General features: G+C 37.8%; 1 protein-coding gene across 1 annotated transcript in view; it reads left to right on the top strand.

The window, feature by feature from the left end:
• The window catches only part of RASGRF2 (Ras protein specific guanine nucleotide releasing factor 2), a 281,781-nt gene that overhangs the window by 138,747 nt on the left and 122,919 nt on the right, over positions 1-20,115 (top strand). Inside the window, exons 10-12 of the mRNA XM_004374457.2 lie at positions 1,462-1,622; positions 2,795-2,861; positions 3,416-3,552. Of these exons, the coding sequence (XP_004374514.1) occupies positions 1,462-1,622; positions 2,795-2,861; positions 3,416-3,552 (365 nt within the window). The remainder of the gene's footprint in view (positions 1-1,461; positions 1,623-2,794; positions 2,862-3,415; positions 3,553-20,115) is intronic.

The following is a 20,115-nucleotide window of genomic DNA, read 5'->3' as shown; positions in this document are numbered from 1 at the left end:
GGGGTTGTTAACCAATGTCATAAAACAGCATGTGTGCTACTGTTACATGAGAAACTATCTGTTCTGTAAGCCTTCACCTGGAGTACAATAAAATATTTAAAAAAAAAAAAAAAAAGTCAGAGCCAAGGGATTTGCATGAATCTTTTTAGTACTTTTTGTTTGATGTTAATTAATATTGGACTTTTCTCTCTCTCTCTCTCTTTAGTTTATATATTCAAACTTTATTGTTTGATTTGGTTTTCTATAAAAATGACACTCCATTTGATGGTTAGTGTCTTGCCTTGTAAAGATTCTTTTTTTTTTTTTAATGGTACTTTAGATAAAGGTTTACAGAGCAAATTAGTTTCTCATTAAAAAATTAATACACATACTGTATTGCAACATTGGTTGCCAACCCCATGACATGTCAACATTCTCTTCTTCTCAACCTTGGGTTCCCCATTACCAGCTTTCCTGTTTCCTTCTGCCTTCTCATCCTTGCTCCTGTGTTGGTGTGCCCATTTAGTCTCCTTTTGTTTTATGGGCCTCTCTAATCTTTGGCTGAAGGGTGAACCTCAGGAGTGACTTCAGTACTGAGTTAAAAGGGTGTCCAGGGGCCTTACTCTCAGGGTTTCCCCAGTCTCTGTCAGACCAGTAAGTCTGGTCTTTTTTGTTCAGTTAGAATTTTGTTCTACATTTTGGACTTTTCTCTTTTTTGGGAGGAGAGGGAAATTGTTATTTAGGGCAACATCTAGAAAAATCAGAGGTAATCCCTGTATTATATAAAGTCTGTGCATAGCTTCTCCCTTTGAATGGAAGATAGTTTTATTCACAGGAATGATCAGGATATAGATTTTGTCTAGTTTGTTTTCCATTTAGATTCCATAAAGAATTTTTTATCAGGTACAATTTCAGTGTAGCTTGAAATAGTGCCCTTTAAAAGTAGTCGCTAACTAAATTGCATTGAATTGTATGATTTATGTATTTTTATAATATACATATATTGTATATTCTATTTTTTAAGTAAAAAGTGAACTATATTAATATGCCATATATCTACCTTCAATGCTTCAGGAAGAGTAAATTCTATTTGCCTTTTATTATATTACCGTATTACTCCACGTAATTATAAAATATGTTCCTTGCTTTAGGTAAGTTGATTAGTATCAGATCACCAAAGACAGATGGCAGAAGTGCCTTGTTCTTTGAATTCAATTTGACTGTCTTTCAAACTAATTTTCTAGATTATAAATGAAGAATTGAGTTTAAAGTATGTTACAAAAATAGTGGAAACTAGTTTGGCTGTTAAAATACAGTATAGTGTTTCTTCTGCTCAGAGTGTAGGGGATTTACTTGTTCCTATGGTGCATCAAATAAATCCTTGGTATCTTGAGAAACAGCCCTAGTGTTTATTGGCACAGGAACGGCTCTCGCTTGACAGAATTTTGATTGTTGTGTATTCTTCACTTTTGTGACCACCAGGTTCTCTAATTCAAGTACCTTCTGTTGAGAGGGGGAAACTTAGTAAAGTGCGCCTGGGTTCATTGTCTTTGAAAAAGGAAGGAGAAAGACAATGCTTCTTATTTACAAAACACTTTTTAATTTGCACAAGAAGTTCAGGAGGAAAGCTGCATCTGCTCAAGGTACTGGTTTTACATGATTATTCCGTTTGTATTCCATGCACTTAAGATGCATTTAGGTTATTATGCCTGATATCATCATGAGATGGATTGTCACTATTGCATTAAAATACTTTGATATTTACTTTGTTGTCAGTTAGCTTCAAAGTAATAGGAATTTATTTCATGTATATTACTGTAAAGAAGTACAATGAAAATCACAATCTGGATAACTAAAAAGTATTACTAGTTGATGACTATTGAGCTACAAAAATCTCTAATGACTACAGTGTACTAATGTAATATCTGCTAAATATATTCTATCTTGCTCTGTATCCTGTAAAAAAACCCGTTGCCGTTGTGTCAATCCCGACTCATAGCAACCCTATAGGATAGAGAAGAACTGCCCCATAGGGTTTCCTAGGCTATAATCTTTAGGGAAGCAGACTGCCACATTTTTCTTCCGAGGAGCAGCTGGTGGGTTCAAACCACCGACTTTTTGGTTAGCAGCTGAGTGTTTAACCACTGCACCACCAGGGCTCCTTTTTCTCTACATCAGGAGTCTGCAAATTACGGCCCCACAGCCTGCCACCTGTTTTTGTTAAAGTTTTATTGGGACAAAGCCACGTCCGTTCATTTACATATTGTCTGTGAATGCTTTCATGTTACAAGGGCAGAATTGAGTAGTTGCAATAAAGATCAGATGGCCTGTAAAGCCTGAAATATTTACTGTATGGCCCTTTACAGAAAAAAATTGCCTATGTATATTGTCTATAACTATTGCTTAAAAATATCTATCGTATTATCTATTGTCTCTGTTATTATTGCTGAAAAATATTCTCCATCATCCTGATAATAGCTTTTCTACTGTTGAAACCTTGTTCCAGTTGTTAAGTTCAGTCCCTTTGCTGAGCTGCATTTACTCTCCAAGGCCTCTAAGGTGCTCTTTAGTCTCCCATGAATGGACTTGCTAAGTTTTACAAACATAGGGAGCGAGAGTAGGCTCAGGGAGAAGAATCGTAAGTTAAATGAGTTCAATTCTTTGACACATCTAAGTTTAAGAGTCTGAAAAACGTTTTATGATGTAGAATTATGTGTTTTCTTCTGTGGCAACTTGAATATAAGATTTAAAAATTAGAGCTTCCCAGTCCATGCAAGACCCTCAGTCTCTCAATGGAAAATTGATTTGTGTCCAGGCAGGTGGGGTTCTGTCTCTAATAGAATGTACATTGATTGAGGAGCCAGACGCAAGCGACGATGACCGTAAGTCACATTCTATCACTTAGAATTACATTAGAATAAAAATAAATAAAGCCCCTTGTTTGTATTCCTTTATAGCTTAGAAGAGCTACTTAGGGAGTCGGGATAGATGCTGAGGATAAACCCCTGGATTCATTTATATATGGGAAGTCTGTCTAACCATTAAACCTGAGAGCCAAAATTTTAAACCATTTTTGGGAATTCACGTTTTACTGTATTTGTCTCATGATAGTGACTTTTTAGTGTCAGGTAGAGAAGAAAGAAAAATTTAACTAGAACGTTAGAATTCTGCAGATCATGGACATTTGAAAAAACCAAAAAACTATGAAATGAGAGGAAGGAAATCTGGATTCTAGCCATGAATAACCAATTGACCTCAGCTTCTTCATCTGCTTATGAGCTCCGTAAGGACTTCCCCATACCCGAGAAGTAGGATATTGCTGAAATGAGATTCTGTACTTGGATGTACATTGATTGTATTAATAGAACTACGTGAAAGCAGCTATCACTCATATTTTTGTTTTCACATCTGATCATTTGGTTTACGTGTGTTAAAGCCAAAGGTTCTGGGCAAGTGTTTGGCCATCTGGATTTTAAAATAGTGGTGGAGCCTCCTGATTCTGCGCCTTTCACTGTGGTCTTGCTAGCACCTTCGCGCCAGGAGAAAGCTGCCTGGACAAGTGACATAAGTCAGGTAAGCAAGCTGCTTTTTCCAGATTTATTTTCTAATTTGACAGCGTGAATTTTGGGAAGGACTTTTAGAGTTTTTTTATTTTTATAAAAATATTACATCTGGTTACTGCTGTAACTACCATCACCAGGATATGTATCTTGATATGCTGTGATCGTTTATGTTGTTGTTCTTTGTTTTTATTCTTAAGGTTAATTTTTACTCGAAATGTAGTTAACTACTCTTAGTTCCTGGGCATTTTTGTACCAGCTGCAAATGTAATCACTTGTATGTGTTAAGATTGTTCTGTTAGTAATAAATTTACCTATGACCCCACTAGATTTTTGCTTACTTCTGAAAAAAGAAAATGGTAAGAGATTTAAGGTACAAATACAACTAATAAGGGCTATGCTGAGAAATCACGAATTAAGGAATCAGTTCAGAGAAGAGATACTAATTGTAGTGTGAAATTTTAAAAGAAGCTCCTGTAGTATATATAGAAAAAAATTAGGGAAATGATTTGCTTACATTTCCTTGAACAACAACACCCATCTAGGGAATTGCTATCTAGGCAATGATATGATTTGAATATATGTCAAAACTGGTCATGATTGCCCTTGGACATTCTTAAATTTAAGCTCGACATAAATTTTGGCTCCAGTAGTTAATATAAGGGAAAAGTGGTACAGTGTAAAGAAAATGTTAAAAGAAGCCTTGATCATTATCTTCAAAACTAACATCCAGGAAAATTGAGGCAAGCAAAAAAGGAATAAACTCTAGATTTCATTGTTTTCTTTCTTCTCAAAGTAATTTATATATAAGACTTAGGTAAAAATATGAACTGTATCAGAGTTCTTTTCAGATACTTAGTTTTTTTTCTCGGTAATTGAAAACCCAGGGAAAAATAGAGAAAGAATGAACGACAGTAATAATTATTTTTGTATGTCAAAGAAGTTTTGCGAACCTAATCTCATTTGTCCCTTACAATAATATTCTGAAGGTAAACAGACGTTTGGAAGGCTGTTTGTCCAAAGTTACACAGCTGGATAATTATTCGGACTCAAACCTAGTCCAGTCTGCTTTAGAACTCTAAACAGCCTCTACCGGAAAGGCCGCTGCTGAAATTTCACTTACATACTTGCAAACCATAAAATATAGTTTTTATGGTGAATAGTGAATTCACCGTCAATAAATACACACGGCCAAGAAGGCTAGGAAATAAGAACGATTCTTTGGTGATGAATAAATAGGTACAAGTGAAGTCACTTCTTTTTTGGCTGACAATTGAAAATATGGACTCTCCCGACCTTTGAATAGGTGCATCTTTGAAGTAATTCATTAATACTTTCATTAGCTCCATGTTGTATAAATTAATGCTTTAATTAAGTATCTCCCTATCTGTGATACATCTCTTACCTTATGAAACTCTGGGTCATTCACTGATTCAACAAACATTTATTGAGCCATCACCATGTGCTGCCAGGTATCGTGTAGGTACCAGAGATACAGTGATGGTCCCTGCTCTTAAGGAAACAGACAGGCTAGTAGAGAAGAAAAGGAAGGAGACGACTTAATGCAACAAAGCTTTATAGGTGCTGTGAAGCCAAGATGAGTAGGTAGAATGGGAGTGGGCAAAGGTGTTTCTCCAGTTGCTTCTAGCTTCTCTTCTACCTAATGATGTAACTGGTACCTCTGCGACAGAGTTGATAAAAGCTTTAGGTGACCTTCTTTTCCTTAGTGTGCCTGGTAAGGCATTGCTAAAAAGAGAAATATCGCTGGGATTCATGAATGATTCTATCCCTCATCCTTTAAAGAAAGGTACCCAATGCTTTGCCTGCCTCAAGCATACGAATGAGTCTTTCTCTCTATTTAGACTACACCTTGATGCTGAAGTGTCACCTTCCTCCTTTTTTCTCTTAGTTGCTATGCCTAATATTTTGCTTAGCAAAAAATTGTACTAGATTATATCGACAACTGAATTGGAGAAAAAAGCTAACAGAAAATTATATCTTTCTGAGTGTTGATGACATCATTACATGAAATGATTATGTTGGATATAGCCTTGACATGCGTGATTTTGAAACTTGTGATTTTATTCGTTCAGCAAAGATATTATGCAGTAATACAGTGCACCAGGCGCTGTCCTAGGCTCTTGTGACATAGTGTTAACCAAAAAACAACAACAACAAATTCCTTGACCTTGTATAGTTTACATTCTAGTATGGGGAAAACAGAAAATAAACAATAAATGTAATAATTGAGCACATATTATTTTATGTTAGAGGGTGATAGGGGAGGGTAAGAAGGATCAGGCTATTGGAGGTAGGTGTGGGTAAAACCAAAAACCAAACCCATTGCCATCAAGTCGATTCCAACTCATAGTGACCCTACAGGACAGAGTGGAACTGCCCCATAGAGTTTCCAAGGAGCGGCTGGTGGATTCGAACAGCCAGCCTTTTGCTTAGCAGCCAAGCGCTTAACCACTATGCTACCAGGGCTCCAGGCGTGGGTAGGCACAGTTTTAAAAATGGTGGTCATTCCATTCTGAAGGAGACATTTTACAAAAAAAAGACAGTAGGTGAGGAAGATACAATGTGGTTATATGATGGGGATAATGTCATTCTAAACAGAGGGAACAGCCATTGCACTGCAAAAGGTCTAAAGCAGGAGGATGCTGCATATTTGAGGAATAGCATGAGAGCTGCTGTTGCTGAAGTGGGGTGTGCAAGAGGGAAAACATAAGAGAGGAAATTGTAGAGGTAACAGGTATCAGGTCTTGGAGGGCCTCTTAAGACATTGAAAGGACTTTCCCTATTACTCTGAGTCTGATGAAAAGCCATTAAAGGGTTTTGAGCAAAGGAATTTCATGATCTGACTTCACTTTTAAAAGGATTACCTTGACTACTGCATTGAGAATACGCTGTGAGTGGAGAGCAAGAGTGAAAGCAGCTAGGCAAGATAGAAGGCTATTGCGGTAATTGAGGTGAGAGACGATTAAGGTTCAGACCAGCTTGGCAGGAGTCGAGTTGGAGACAAGGATTTAAATTTTGGATTCATTTTTAAAGTAGAACCAACAGAATTTTATAATGGATTAGATATAGGATGTGAGGATAAAGAAGAGTTAAGGAGGACTCCAAAGTTTTTGGCTTTGAGCAACTGTAAGACTGGAGTTGTCATTAACTGAGGTGGGGAAGTCTGCTGGGAAAGAGGTTTTGGGGTGAAAATCAGAAGTTTAGATATGTTGAATTAGATATGTCTGAAGTCTGTTAGATATTCAAGTGGAGGTGTTAAGTAGGCAGTGGGACATAGAAGTCCAGGACTTAGGAGAAAGGTCTGAGTGGGAGGGTCCATGTCATTTAGGTAGTATTTAAGGCTGTGAGACTGTTGAGACCGCCAGTGGAGTAAGCATAGATAGAAACAGGAAGAGGGCTATGGACTGAATGAGGGGCCAGGGAGAAGAGCAAGAATAGCAAAGAGGACTAAGAAGGAACTGCCAGAGAGTTAGAGGACAGGCAAGAGGGTGTAGTGTTCTGGAAGCCAAGTGAAGAGTGAAAGAGCTGGGGAGGCAGTGATTACGTGTGGACTGCACTAAAGGCTGAGTAAGATAGTGAGCTTTCTTGGAGACTTTCTTATTTTGCTGATATGGAGTTTGAACTACAGGTGGTAGGGGCCAAATGGTCCACTACTGATTGAGCCTAGCCTGCCGCCCAGCAACCTGCATCTCAACTGGCTTTGTTCTCTCCTTAAAGCATTCTCATTTTATGGGGGGCCTGGTGGTGCAGTGGTTAAGAGCTCGGCTGCTAAACAAAAGGTAGGCAGCTCAAATCCACTAGCCATTCCTTGGAAACCCTATGAGGCTATTCTACTCTGTCCTGTAGGGTCTCTATGAGCGGAATTTACTCAACGGCGACAGGTCTGTTTGTTTGTTTGTTTTGTTATATGTTTATAAGGAGCCCTGGTTGCACAGTGGTTAAAGCACTTAGCTGCTAAACGAAAGGTCAGTGATTTGAACCCACCAACCACTCTGTGTGAGAAAGATGTGGCAGTCTGCTTGCATAAAGATTACAGCTTTGGAAACCCTATGGGGCAGTTCTACTCTGTCCTATAGGGTCGTATGAGTTGGAATTGACTCGACGGCAGTGTGTTTTTGGCTTATTGTGTGCTATATACGTACATTCTTGGAATTTGGGACACTGAAAAATATTTTTGTCACTCCCCACATATGTCTCTGGGCATATTCATTATTAATAACGATCTGCTGGATGCTTAGAAATGTACTGTTTAGTATTTTATTATGTATATGTAAAAATATGGACACAAAAGCAAGTAAAAATATTCTCAATGCCCAGCACACTAAATAAATGTTTACCTAAGTATTTTCCATTGATAACCTATATTAGAATTACCTGAGGGTATTTTTTAAAATGCAGATTCCTACATCTGCATCTCAGATGCTATTCTAAAATGCCAGGTTTAACAAGCTCCACAGGCCACTTTTGCACATTAAATTAGAGATCCTCTGCCCTAAAGAATAAGGAACCCTGGTGGTGCAGTGGTTAAGCTCTCGACTGCTAGCTGAAAGGTCAGCAGTTTGAATGCACCAGCTGCTCCGTGACAGAAAGATATGGCAATCTGGGTCCGTAAAGATTTACAGCCTGGGAAACCGTATGGGGCAGTTCTACTCTGTCCTATAGAGTCGCTATGAGTCAGAATTGACTCAGTGGTAGTGGGTTTTGGGCTCTAACGAATCAACTTTTTCTGTATCCCAAATCCTGCTGTTTATTTATAGTTTTACAATTTTGCTCTCAGTGTATATATGCATCATTTTTGCTTTTTACTTCATTTACTTCTTTTTCTATTTCTAGAAACTCTCCATATTGATTTCTTCTAATAGCAATATATATTCTATCATATTAACTTACCACTTTTCTAGCTGTTTTTGAAAAATTTGGCATATGGACTGTTTCTAGGTTTTAGCATTAATATATAATGTTAGGTGAACATCTTTGTGCAGGGAGTTTTTTTCCTCCCTTTCAAGGTCTCTCATTGGTGTATATTCCCTGGTGGGTATAAGGCTGGTTCAGAGAGCTGATCACTTTCATGATTCTTATACAGACTGCCAAAATTCCCTCAAGAAATATGTAACTATCATTTCACTACATCATCAACAGGCCATGTAACTAACTTTTCTTCTAAATCCTGCCAATGTTGAATTTTGTCATAGTTATCACATTTTTCTATTTAGTGGAAAGAAGTATTGCCTTCTAGTGGTTCTGATATACAGTTCTGTAATTATCAGTGAGATTAACATTTTTACACTGTTTCTATTTCTCATCTGTTCATACCAGATGGACATTTATTCATTAGAAATGGAACTATCCTTATAGAATAGAGAAATAAACATTTTCTTTCAATTCAGATTTTGAACACATTCTCCCTTGTTTTGTCTTTTAAATTTTTTGTCACTCTTATTTTGCTAAGTTTTAATTATTTGTGACTTAATTTGAAGCCACCTTATTAAGCTACTGTACCTTGTTATATTAATCACACATGATCCTTATTTAAGATAACAGTGATTCCTAAGTGTTGATACAATCCCAGTTTCACATAAGGAACTCTGTGAAGATTTAAGACTTTTAGATTTGCCAGGTCTCTCTCTCTGAAGCTGTAATTTTTAGAAGCAACAATTGCATGAATGATTAATTGCACATTTAGTTACACCAGTAAGGCTATAATTAACCATTGGTGCCTCCAACAAAACGTGCAAATGGTTAACGGTCTTGACCAATAATTCTTCCCCTCTTTCATCTATTTATAGGGAAAATTTTGAGGTTGAAAATTTGACCGTGCATTTCAGTGCATTCATTTATGCTTGTCTCACTGCCATACGTAATGGTTTATTGAACAGATTTCTCTATAATTATGGGTATTCACTAAAATGCAGAATTAAAATTCACCTTTGAGCTTCTTGGTTTGGGTAGTAGTGTCAAAATATAGACCATATGTAGACAAATTTGTAGCACTCTGGAAGTGCTTTCTTCCTTAAAATAGCTTCTCTGAAATTAATAGGGAATTTTCTACTTCAGCATAAAAAATTAAAAGAGAAAAATTGGATCTAACCTTTCTTCTCAGTGCTTCAGAAGTGTTGAGAATATAAAAAATATGGTGACACAGTGTCTGAACAGGCACCACCTTGAGAAGACCCTCAAAAAATCCTATTGGAGATGTCATTCCCAGCACTTCCTGGAGGACTGGCTGCATCAGAGTCACTTGGGGATTTTGTTAATATGCATACTCCCAGGCCCCACCCTTGACTCATCACAGACTGAACTAGAATATCCATGACCAAGGAATCTGCTTTGTTAACCTATTAATCTCAATGTGTATTGTAGTTCACATAAATTCTATGTGTCTTTAAAGATATGTGATGCCCTGCTTGTTTTCTTCTTAACTGAGTGAACTGTGTTCATTTACAAGGGCCCAATCACTGCTCCGCACCACAACCAAGGTATGTGCTTATACAATTAACTGTGAATAGATATCATACCTTCCACTATAGATATGTTCATATACACACTCAGACACGCAAATTCTATTTTAGTTTGCTAACCTTTTTTCCAGAGCAGAACTCTTTCTTCTGTGCAATATTACTGAAAGTTCCAAATGCAAGTCAGATAAAAGCAGAATACTCTACTTGAATTATTGTTGCTGGACCCCAGGGCCCCAGGATCCCTGTTGTTCCTAAAGACTGTCTATGGGGTCCCTAAGAAATCAGGAACCCATTTCAAAAAACACACATATATTACAAATATACCATGTTTTATATATATAAACCAAAACTAAACCTGTTGCCATCAAGTAAATTTCAACTTATAGCAATCCTATAGGACAGAGTAGAATTGCCCCATAGGGTTTCCAAGGAGCGGCTGGTTAGCAGTTGTAGCTCTTAACCACTGTGCCACCAGCTCTGTGTGTGTGTGTGTGTGTTTGTTGTTGTTGTTGTTGTTGTTAGGTACTGTTGAGTCGGTTCCGACTCATAGTGCCCCTTTTTACAGTAGAACGAAACACTTCCTGGTCCTGCGCCATCCTTACAATCATTGTTGTGCTTTAGCCCATTGTTGCAGACACTGTGTCAATCCATCTCGTTGAGGGTCTTCCTCTTTTTCGCTGACCTTCTAATTTACTAAGCACGATGTCCTTCTCCAAGGACTGATCCCTCCTGATAACATGTCCAAAGTATGTGAGACGTAGTCTCACCATCCTTGCTTCTAAGGAGCATTCTTGCTGTACTTCTTCCAAGACAGATTTGTTCATTCTTTTGGCAGTCCCTGGCATATTCTATATATATATATATGTATATATATATATATATATATATATATATATATATATATATATACACACACACATACACATATACATAGCACTCTGTGTGTGTGTATATATATATGTATATCCATCTATCCCATCTATCCATCCATCCAGGGGAAGATTATCCAATAGGTAAGGTAAACACATCTTTAATGTGATGAAATCCATGTAAAATTGTTCACTACAGATTAGTAATAAGCACAAGTAGGCCCATGCTTACCTTGTTTACTGGGTCATCCACTTCTGTCAGGGACTGTAAATTTGAAAAGAGGCTCTGATTCTGTAGGAAGGTACAGTGTGGGGTTGGGAGAGAGACAGATGCCAGCCATACCTAGAAGCAGAGTATTTGGTGCAGTGAAAAAATGTGAAGCTGTTCACTGCAGATGATTTGGTAAGCAAGGTAAGCACCATGCTTACACTGGTTATTGGATAGTCCATCCCTGCATCCATCCATCCCATGGGTTTATTAAAGATTATATGCCAGTTATCAAAAACCTTTTGCACAATTAAAATATGACTTTTAATTACATAACATTTTGAGCTGTGGCTCAGATTGCATGTATAGTTTATTCTCCTGCAACTTGAATGTCAGTGAAATTTTCTTGTTTTTTTCTATTGAAAATAATTTTAATGCCTAATATAATGAATCAGAATGATTTATGAGTGAGATCTGACACTGGATAATAAGATGTGAAAAAATGGTCACATTAATCTCTTCTGGATCTGAAACATTTATCTCAAATTTCAATTCTGGCAGTGTGGAGCACTGAGCTAATTAAGGTTCCCTCTAGCTACAAACTAGAAATGCTTTACACATAGAATCAGTATAATAAAAAAAATATTTTAACACATAGGTGATCTTTGTATAGAAAGGGAAATTTCCAATTGCCAGAAATAATAAAGGAGCTTGAAGCCAGAGCAGTGGATTTGTAAGCTGAAGTCATGGAAACTTGGGAATGATTTTAGATTGGACATAAGTCCCAAGCCCTAGGTATATTAACCAAAAAAAGAAAAAAGAAAAAAAGAGAGAGGAGAGGTAGTCTTGGGCCCATTAAAGGAATGGAGATTTCCTGCTTAAAGCCTTCACCTTGGAAGGATGTCCCTCGGTGAAATAAGAGCTTAAAAAACTCTGCTCATTTTCTCAGGAAAGAAATAGGGAAGTTTGTCTTTGTCCTGGGTTCTGGATTTTTCTAAATCTCCTTTTTAAAAATGAATGTCTCTCTGGCCTATAGATTTGAAGTTCAGATTTATAATATTCACAGAGTGTGAAATTCAAAACTGAGAAATTATTGTGTAAAAAACAGTTCTTAGACTACTGAAATCCTAAGTATACTTGGTAGAAGAAGACATAAAGTCGCTCCATTAACAACACTTCTACAATCCAGGCTCACTGAAAATGTGCTCACATACAAAAATTACCAACCTTATATGTAAATGATCTACCGTAAGGGAGAGTCAGCAGACACAATGAAAAGTAGAATTATCACTGCAAGAACTTCAGATAGTAGAATGACAGTCTGGAAAAGACAAAAAAAGAAAAAGGTTTAAAATATTAATAAAGCTTTTTTTTTTTAAAGAAAAAAAGAAATAAAAACTATAAGGAAATAGTAGTTGATATGTAAAAGGACCAGACAATCATGACAAAGAACCAAAAATAGAAAATAAAGAAAAATGGAAACTATAGCCATCAAAATTACAAATTCATGGAAATTCGTTAAAGACAGTGGGTAAGGCACAATTGAAGAGAAGACTAATAACCAGATAATAGATATATCTGAGGAAATTACCTAGGATGCAACAGAGATAAAGAGATGGCAGTTGTAAGAGATTGATTCCCAGACATAGAGAATTGAGGAAGAAGGTCTATCATACATCTAATAGGATTGTAGAAATAGCGATTTGAGAGAATAAGGAAATGCAATCTTCAAAGAGAAAATGGGTAAGAATTTTTAAAACTAATGAATGATTTGAGTCCTCATAATGAAGAAACATAGTAAATTCCAATCTGCATATACTCAAATAAAACCCCTTTTGGACACATTAAGTAGCCCTTGTGGCCCAGTGGTTAAGAGCTATGGCTGCTAACCAAGAAGTGGACAGTTCGAATCCATGAGCTGCTCCTTGGAAACCCTATGGGGCAGTTCTGCTCCGTCCTGTAGGGTCGCTATGGCTCAGAATCGACTCGACGGCAACTGGTTAGACATATTAAGGTGAAACTACAAAAGACCAAGCAAAAGGGGAAATAAAACTAAAAGATATAAAAGACAAATTATCTATAAAAACTTAAAAGATAGAGCACCTATGAAGAAGAAAATCAGATTAACACCAACCAGCAATAGAGGACAAAATTAGTAGAAGGGAAAGGGAGAATATAGGATATACTAAGTCGTGCAGTTCTACTCTGCAACACACAGGGTCATCATGAGTCAGAATCAATGGTAACTGGTTTGGTTTTGGTTTTAGGATACATTGTCAATTCAGTAGTAGTCAGCAAAGGAGACAAAAAGAAAAGAGTGATAGAAATCACCTAAGATATTGAAAGCAATATTCAAATATATCAATACCTGTTGCCACAGAGTCAATTCTGACTCATAGTGACACTATAGGACAGAGTAGAACTTCCCCAGAGTTTCCAAGGCTGTAATCTTGACGGAAACAGACTGCCACATCTTTTTCCTGCATAGCAGCTGGTAAGTTAGAACCATTGATCTTTCAAGTAGCAGCCGAGCGCTTAACCATTGTGCTACCCAAATACAACCCAAAAACCCATTGCCGTTGAGTCAGTTCCAACTCATAGCAAACCTACCATATCTTTCTCCCACGGAGCAGCTGGTGGTTTCGAACCACTGACCTTTTAGTTAGCAGCTAAGCACTTAACCATTGCACCACCCAAACAAACAACAACAACAAAAACTCATTGCCACTGAGTCAATTCCTACTCATAGTGACTCTACAGGATAGAGTAGAACTGCCCCATAGGATTTTCCAAGCTTTAGTCTTTACAGATAATCTTGAACTGGACAATCATATGGTCTACTACGCCAGGAATGACAACTCAAGAGGAATGGCGTTGCATTCATTGTCAAAAAGAGCATTTCAAGATCTATCCTGAAGTACAGCGCTGCCAGTGATAGGATAATATCCATATGCCTACAAGGAAGACCAGTTAATATGACTATTATGCAAAGTTATGCACCAATCAGTAAGGCCAAAGATGAAGAAATTGAAGATTTTTACCAACTTCTGCAGTCTGAAATTGATCAAACATGCAATCAGGATGCATTGATAATTACTGGTGATTGAATGCGAAAGTTGGAAACGAAGAAGAAGAATCAGTAGTTGGAAAATATGGCCTTGGTGATAGAAACAATGCCGGAGATTGCATGATAGAGTTTTGCAAGACCAACGACTTCATTGCAAATACCTTTTCTCAACAACATAAACAGCGACTATACACATGGACCTCTCCAGATGGAATGCACAGGAATCAAATCAACTACATTGGTGGAAAGAGACCATGGAAAAGCTCAATATCATCAGTCAGAACAAGGCCAGGAGCCGACTGCAGATCAGATCAGCAATTGCTCATATGCAAGTTCGGGTTGAAGCTGAAGAAAATTGGAACAAGTCCACGAGAGCCAAAATACAACTTGGAGTATATCCCACCTGAATTTAGAGACCATCTCAAGAATATATTTGATGCATTGAACACTAATGACCAAAGACTAGATGAGTTGTGGAATGAAATCAAGGACATCATACATGAAGAAACCAAGAGGTCATTAAAAAGACAGGAGAGAAGGAAAAGACCAAAACAGATGTCAGAAGAGACTCCGAAACTTGCTCTTGAACGTCAGGTAGCTAAAGCAAAATGAAAAAACGATGAAATAAAAGAGCTGAACAGAAGATTTCAAAGGACGTCTTGAGAAGACAAAGTCAAGTATTATGATGACATGTGCAAAGACCTGGAGATAGAAAACAAAAAGGGAAGAACACACTCAGCATTTCTCAAGCTGAAAGAGCTAAAGAAAATATTCAAGCCTTGAGTTGCAATACTGAAGGATTCTACGGGGAAAATACTAAACGACACGGTAAGCATTGAAAGAAGATGGAAGGAATACAGAGTTACTACCAAAAAGAATTGGTTGACGTCCAACCATTTCAGGAGGTAGCATATAATCAAGAACCGATGGTCCTGAAGGAAGAAGTCCAAGCTGCACTGAAGACATTGGCAAAAAACAATGCTTCAGGAATTGATGGAATACCAATTGAGATGTTTCAACACACAGATGAAGCACTGGAAGTGTTCAGTTGTCTATGCCAAGAAATTTGGAAGACAGCTACCTGGCCAACTGACTGGAAAAAATCCATATTTATGCCTATTCCCAAGAAAGGTGATTCAACCGAATGTGGAAATTATTACTATCACACGCAAGTAAAATTTTGCTGAAGATCATTCAGAAGCAGCTACAGCAGTATATTGATAGGGAACTGCCAGAAATTCAAACCGGATTTAGAAGAAGATGTGGAACCAAGGATATCATTGCCGACATCAGATGGATCCTGGCTGAAAGTAGAGTACCAGAAAGATGTTTACCTGTGTTTTATATACTATGCAAAGGCACTCGATTGTGTGGATCATAACAAATTATGGATAAACATTACAGAGAATGGGAATTCCAGAACACTTAATTGTGCTCATGAGGAACCTGTACATGGATCAAGAGGCAGTCGTTTGAACAGAACAAGGGGATACTACGTGATTTAAAGTCAGGAAAGGTGTGTGTCAGGGTTGTAACCTTTCACCATACGTATTCAATCTGTCTGCTGAGCAAATGATCCGAGAAGCTGGACTATATGAAGAAGAACAGGGCATCAGGATTGGAGGAAGACTCATTAACAGTCTGCATTGTGCAGATGACACAACCTTGCTTGCTGAAAGTGAAGAGGACTTGAAGCACTTACTGATGAAGATCAAAGACCACAGCCTTCAGTATAGATTACACCTGAACATAAAGAAAAACAAAAATCCTCACAACTGGACCAATAAGCACCACCATGATAAACAGAGAAAAGATTGAAGTTTTCAAGGATTTCATTTTACTTGGATCCACAATCCACACCCATGGAAGAAACAGTCAAGAAATCAAGCGATGCATTGCGTTGGGCAAATGTGCTGTAAAAGACCTCTTTAAGGTGCTGAAAAGCAAAGATGTCACCTTGAGGACTAAGGTGCAGCTGACCCAAGCCATGGTGTTTTCAGTTGCCTCATATGCATGTGAAAGCTGGACGATGAGTAAGGAAGACAGAAGAAGAACTGACACCTTTGAATTGTGATATTGGCTAAGAATATTGAATATACCATGGACTGCCAAAAGAACAATCAAATCTGTCTTGGAAGAAGTGCAACCAGAATGCTCCTTAGAAGCAAGGATGGCAAGACTACATCTCACATACTTTGGACATATTATCAGGAGGGATCAGCCCCTGGAGAAGGACATTATGCTTGGTAAAGTAGAGGATCAGCGAAAAAGAGGAAGACCCTCAATGAGATGGATTGACACAGTGGCTGCAACAATGGCTGAAGCATAGCAACAATTGTGAGGATGGTGCAGGACTTGGCAGTGTTTAATTCTGTTGTGCATGGGGTCGCTATGAATTGGAACCGACTCGAGGGCACCCAGTAGCAACAATCTTTACAGAAGCAGACTGCCACATCTTTCTCCCGTGGAGTGGCTGGTGGGTTTGAACCGCCAACCTTTTATGTCACCAAAAAAAAAAACCTATTGCCATTGAGCCAATTCTGACTCATAGTGGCCCTATAGGGCACAGCAGAACTGCCCCATAGGGTTTCCAAGGAGCAGCTGGTGGATTCGAACTCATGATCTTGTGGTTAGCAGCCAAGCTCTTAACCACTGCGACACTGGGGCTCCATTGTGCCACCAGGGCTCCTTAAATGTAGTATATCAATAGCATCAGTATATCTTTAAAGTCAGAAATTCTCAGATTGGGTTAATAATAACAACAACAACAAAATAGCTATGTGCTATTTACAAGAGACCCGCCTAAAACTTTGTGTTTCAAGTTGAAAGTAAAGGAATGGAAAGTAGTACCAAGGCAAACTGTAACCAAAGGAAAGCCAGTAAGCAACATTTGTATTAGAAAAATAAATTTTAAGGAGAAGACAAATAGTATCATTACTTAATAATAAAAGAGACTATTAACCAGGAAGATAAAACAATCTTTCACGTGTAGGCATCTAATCACACATCTCAAACATATATGTAAAAATGGACAGAATTACAAAAAGAAATTGACAAACGCACAACTAGATTTTTATATTTCTCACTCAAAAACCAGTAGATAAAGCAGACAACGGTAAAGATAAAGAAAATTTGAGCAATCCAGTTAACAAATTTGAGCTAGATAGGTCCTAGCACACAACAGCCAGAGAGTACATGGTCCTTTCACCCACATGTAGAACTTTTATTTTTAAAATTTCTACTTATTAGGCCATAAAACAAAGTTCAGTTAGTACTAAAAACTGATATATCATAAGCTATATGCTTTAACCATGAAATAATTAGGAATCATTTTTCTGTTTTTGTTCAAAGGGGATACATGTAATTCAAAATAAATTTTTCTCTAATCCAAAGTAATTGCAAAGGGAAGTTTTCAGTTAGTAAGTAGTGTAAATGGAGCTCTGGTGGTACAGTGGTTAAGAACTCAGCTGTTAACCAAAAGGTTGGCAGTTCGAAATCGCACATCCGCTCCTTGGCAATCCTATGAGGCAGTTCTACTCTGTCCTGTAGGTTTTCTATGAGTTGGAATCGACTCCATGGCAATGATTTGGTTTGGTTTTGGTTTTTAAGTAGTATAAATAAAGAAAATAAAAAAATTCAAGCCTCGAGTTGTACTATTGAAGGATTCTATGAGAAAATATCGAACAATGCAGAAAGCACTGAAGGAAGATGGAAGGAATACACAGTCATTGTACCAAAAAGAATTGGTCGACGTTCAGCCATTTCAGGAGGTAGCAAATGATCAAGAACTGATGGAACTGAAGGAAGAAGTCCAAGCTGCACTGAAGGCATTGGCGAAAAAACAAGGCTGCAGGAATACCCATTGAGATGTTTCAACAAATGAATGCAGCACTGGAGATGTTCACTTGTCTATACCAAGAAATGTGGAAGACAGTTATCTGGCCAACGGACTGGAAGAGATCCATATTTGTGCCCATTCCAGAAAAGGTGATCCAACAGAATGTGGAAATTATCAAACAGTATCATTAATATGACACACAAGTAAATTTTGCTGAAAATAATCAAATGTGGTTGCAGCAGTACATTGACAGGGAACTGCCAGAAATTCAAGCTGGATTCAGAAGAGGACATGGAACAAGGGAAATCATTGCTGATGTCAGATGGATCTTGGCTGAAAGCAAAGAATACCAGAAAGATATTTACCTGTATTTTATAGACTATGCAAAGGCATTCAACTATGTGGATCCTAACAAATTATGGATAACATCTCAAAGAATGGGAGTTCCAGAACAACTTAATTGTGCTCATGTGAAACCTTTACACAGACCAAGAAGCAGTCATTCGAGCAGAACTGAGTGGTTTAAAATCAGGAAAGGTGTGCATCAAGGTTGTATCCTTTCACATACTAAATTCAGTCTGTATACTGAGCAAATAATCTGAGAAGCTGGATTATATGAAGAAGAATGCAGCATCAGAATTGGAGGAAGAGTCATTAACAACCTGCGATATGCAGATGACACAGTCTTGCTTGCTGAAAGTGAAGAGGACTTGAAGCACTTACTGATGAAGATCAAAGATTACAGCCTTCAGTATGGATTACACCTGAACATAAATAAAACAAAAATCCTCACAACTGGACCAATAAGCAACATCTTGATAAATGGAGAAAAGATTGAAGTTGTTACGGATTTCATTTTACTTGGATCCACAATCAACACCCATGGAAGCAGCAGTCAAGAAATCCAGTGATATATTGCATTGGGCAAATCTTCTGCAAAAGACCTCTTTGAAGTATTAAAGAGCAAAGATGTCAGTTTGAGGTCTTAAGGTGCACCTGACCCAAGCCATGGTATTTTCAGTTGCCTCATATGCATGGGAAAGCTGGATAATGAATAAGGAAGACCCAAGAAGAATTGACAGCTTTGAATTATGGTGTTGTAAATAATGTTGAATATACAGTGGACTACCAGAAGAAAGAACAAATCCGTCTTGGAAGAAGTACAGCCAGATTGCTTCTTAGAAGGGACTTTGTCTCATGTACTTTGGACATGCTATCAGGAGGGGCCTGTCCCTGGAGAAGGACATCATGCTTGGTAAAATAGAGGGTCAGCAAAAAAGAGGAAAACCCTCTACGAGATGGATTGACACAGTGGCTGCAACAATGAGCTCAAACACAGCAAAGATTGTTAGGATGGCGCAGGACCAGGCAGTATTTAGTTTTGTTGAACATAAGGTCACTATAAGCTGGAACCAACTTGACGGCACCTAACAACAACAGTAAATAAAGAAGGCAGAAAATTAGCAGAGTTTCTTGAATTATCCTCTTGGAAAGAAAAGAGAAAAAGATGATACAGGGCTTTATGTGTGCCAGAAACAGGAGAAATTGCACCCTGCAACCCCACCAAATCAACATGGTGCCAATAGAAACTGCTGTAGAAACTAGTAATAAATGGGAACTTATTGACAGAAGAATATATTATAAAGAGGCATAGAGCTTTATTAGTGAGAAAGAACATTAACTGCACCCAGTAAATCTGCCATTTCTAATCTGACTGCCCCAAACCAAACCCTTGTGGCAGAGAATGAATACAGCAAGAGCAATCACCAACAGAAAGTATAAACCTCTCAAGTAGTTCTGGGACTGCCAGAGAATTGTGATGATGTGACACTTGTGGTCTGAATCATCAGAAAACAAATTCCAGGAAAATATAGCCCTTATATGTATCTTCAGGTATTTGTAAGGTATTTGGGTGGTACATAGCTTAGGTACCTGAATATTGACTCTGTTCATCATGTGTAATGTTTACAAGCAGGTTTTTTGTTTGTTTTGTTGTTGTTTTTTGTTTATGATTGCACATGGGTGAGAAATTTGATTGTTTTTGTGGATATAAAGCACTCCTGGAATATATGATCTACCTAGGTTTTCCCATGGATTGTAATTGTCTGCTTTCAT

This window comes from Trichechus manatus, unplaced genomic scaffold, assembly GCF_000243295.1.
Source record: "Trichechus manatus latirostris isolate Lorelei unplaced genomic scaffold, TriManLat1.0 scaffold00029, whole genome shotgun sequence".
In the NCBI taxonomy this organism is placed as follows: domain Eukaryota; kingdom Metazoa; phylum Chordata; class Mammalia; order Sirenia; family Trichechidae; genus Trichechus; species Trichechus manatus.
The sequence above is the reverse complement of the archived record's forward strand: the minus strand, read 5'-3'. Positions and strand labels throughout refer to the sequence as shown.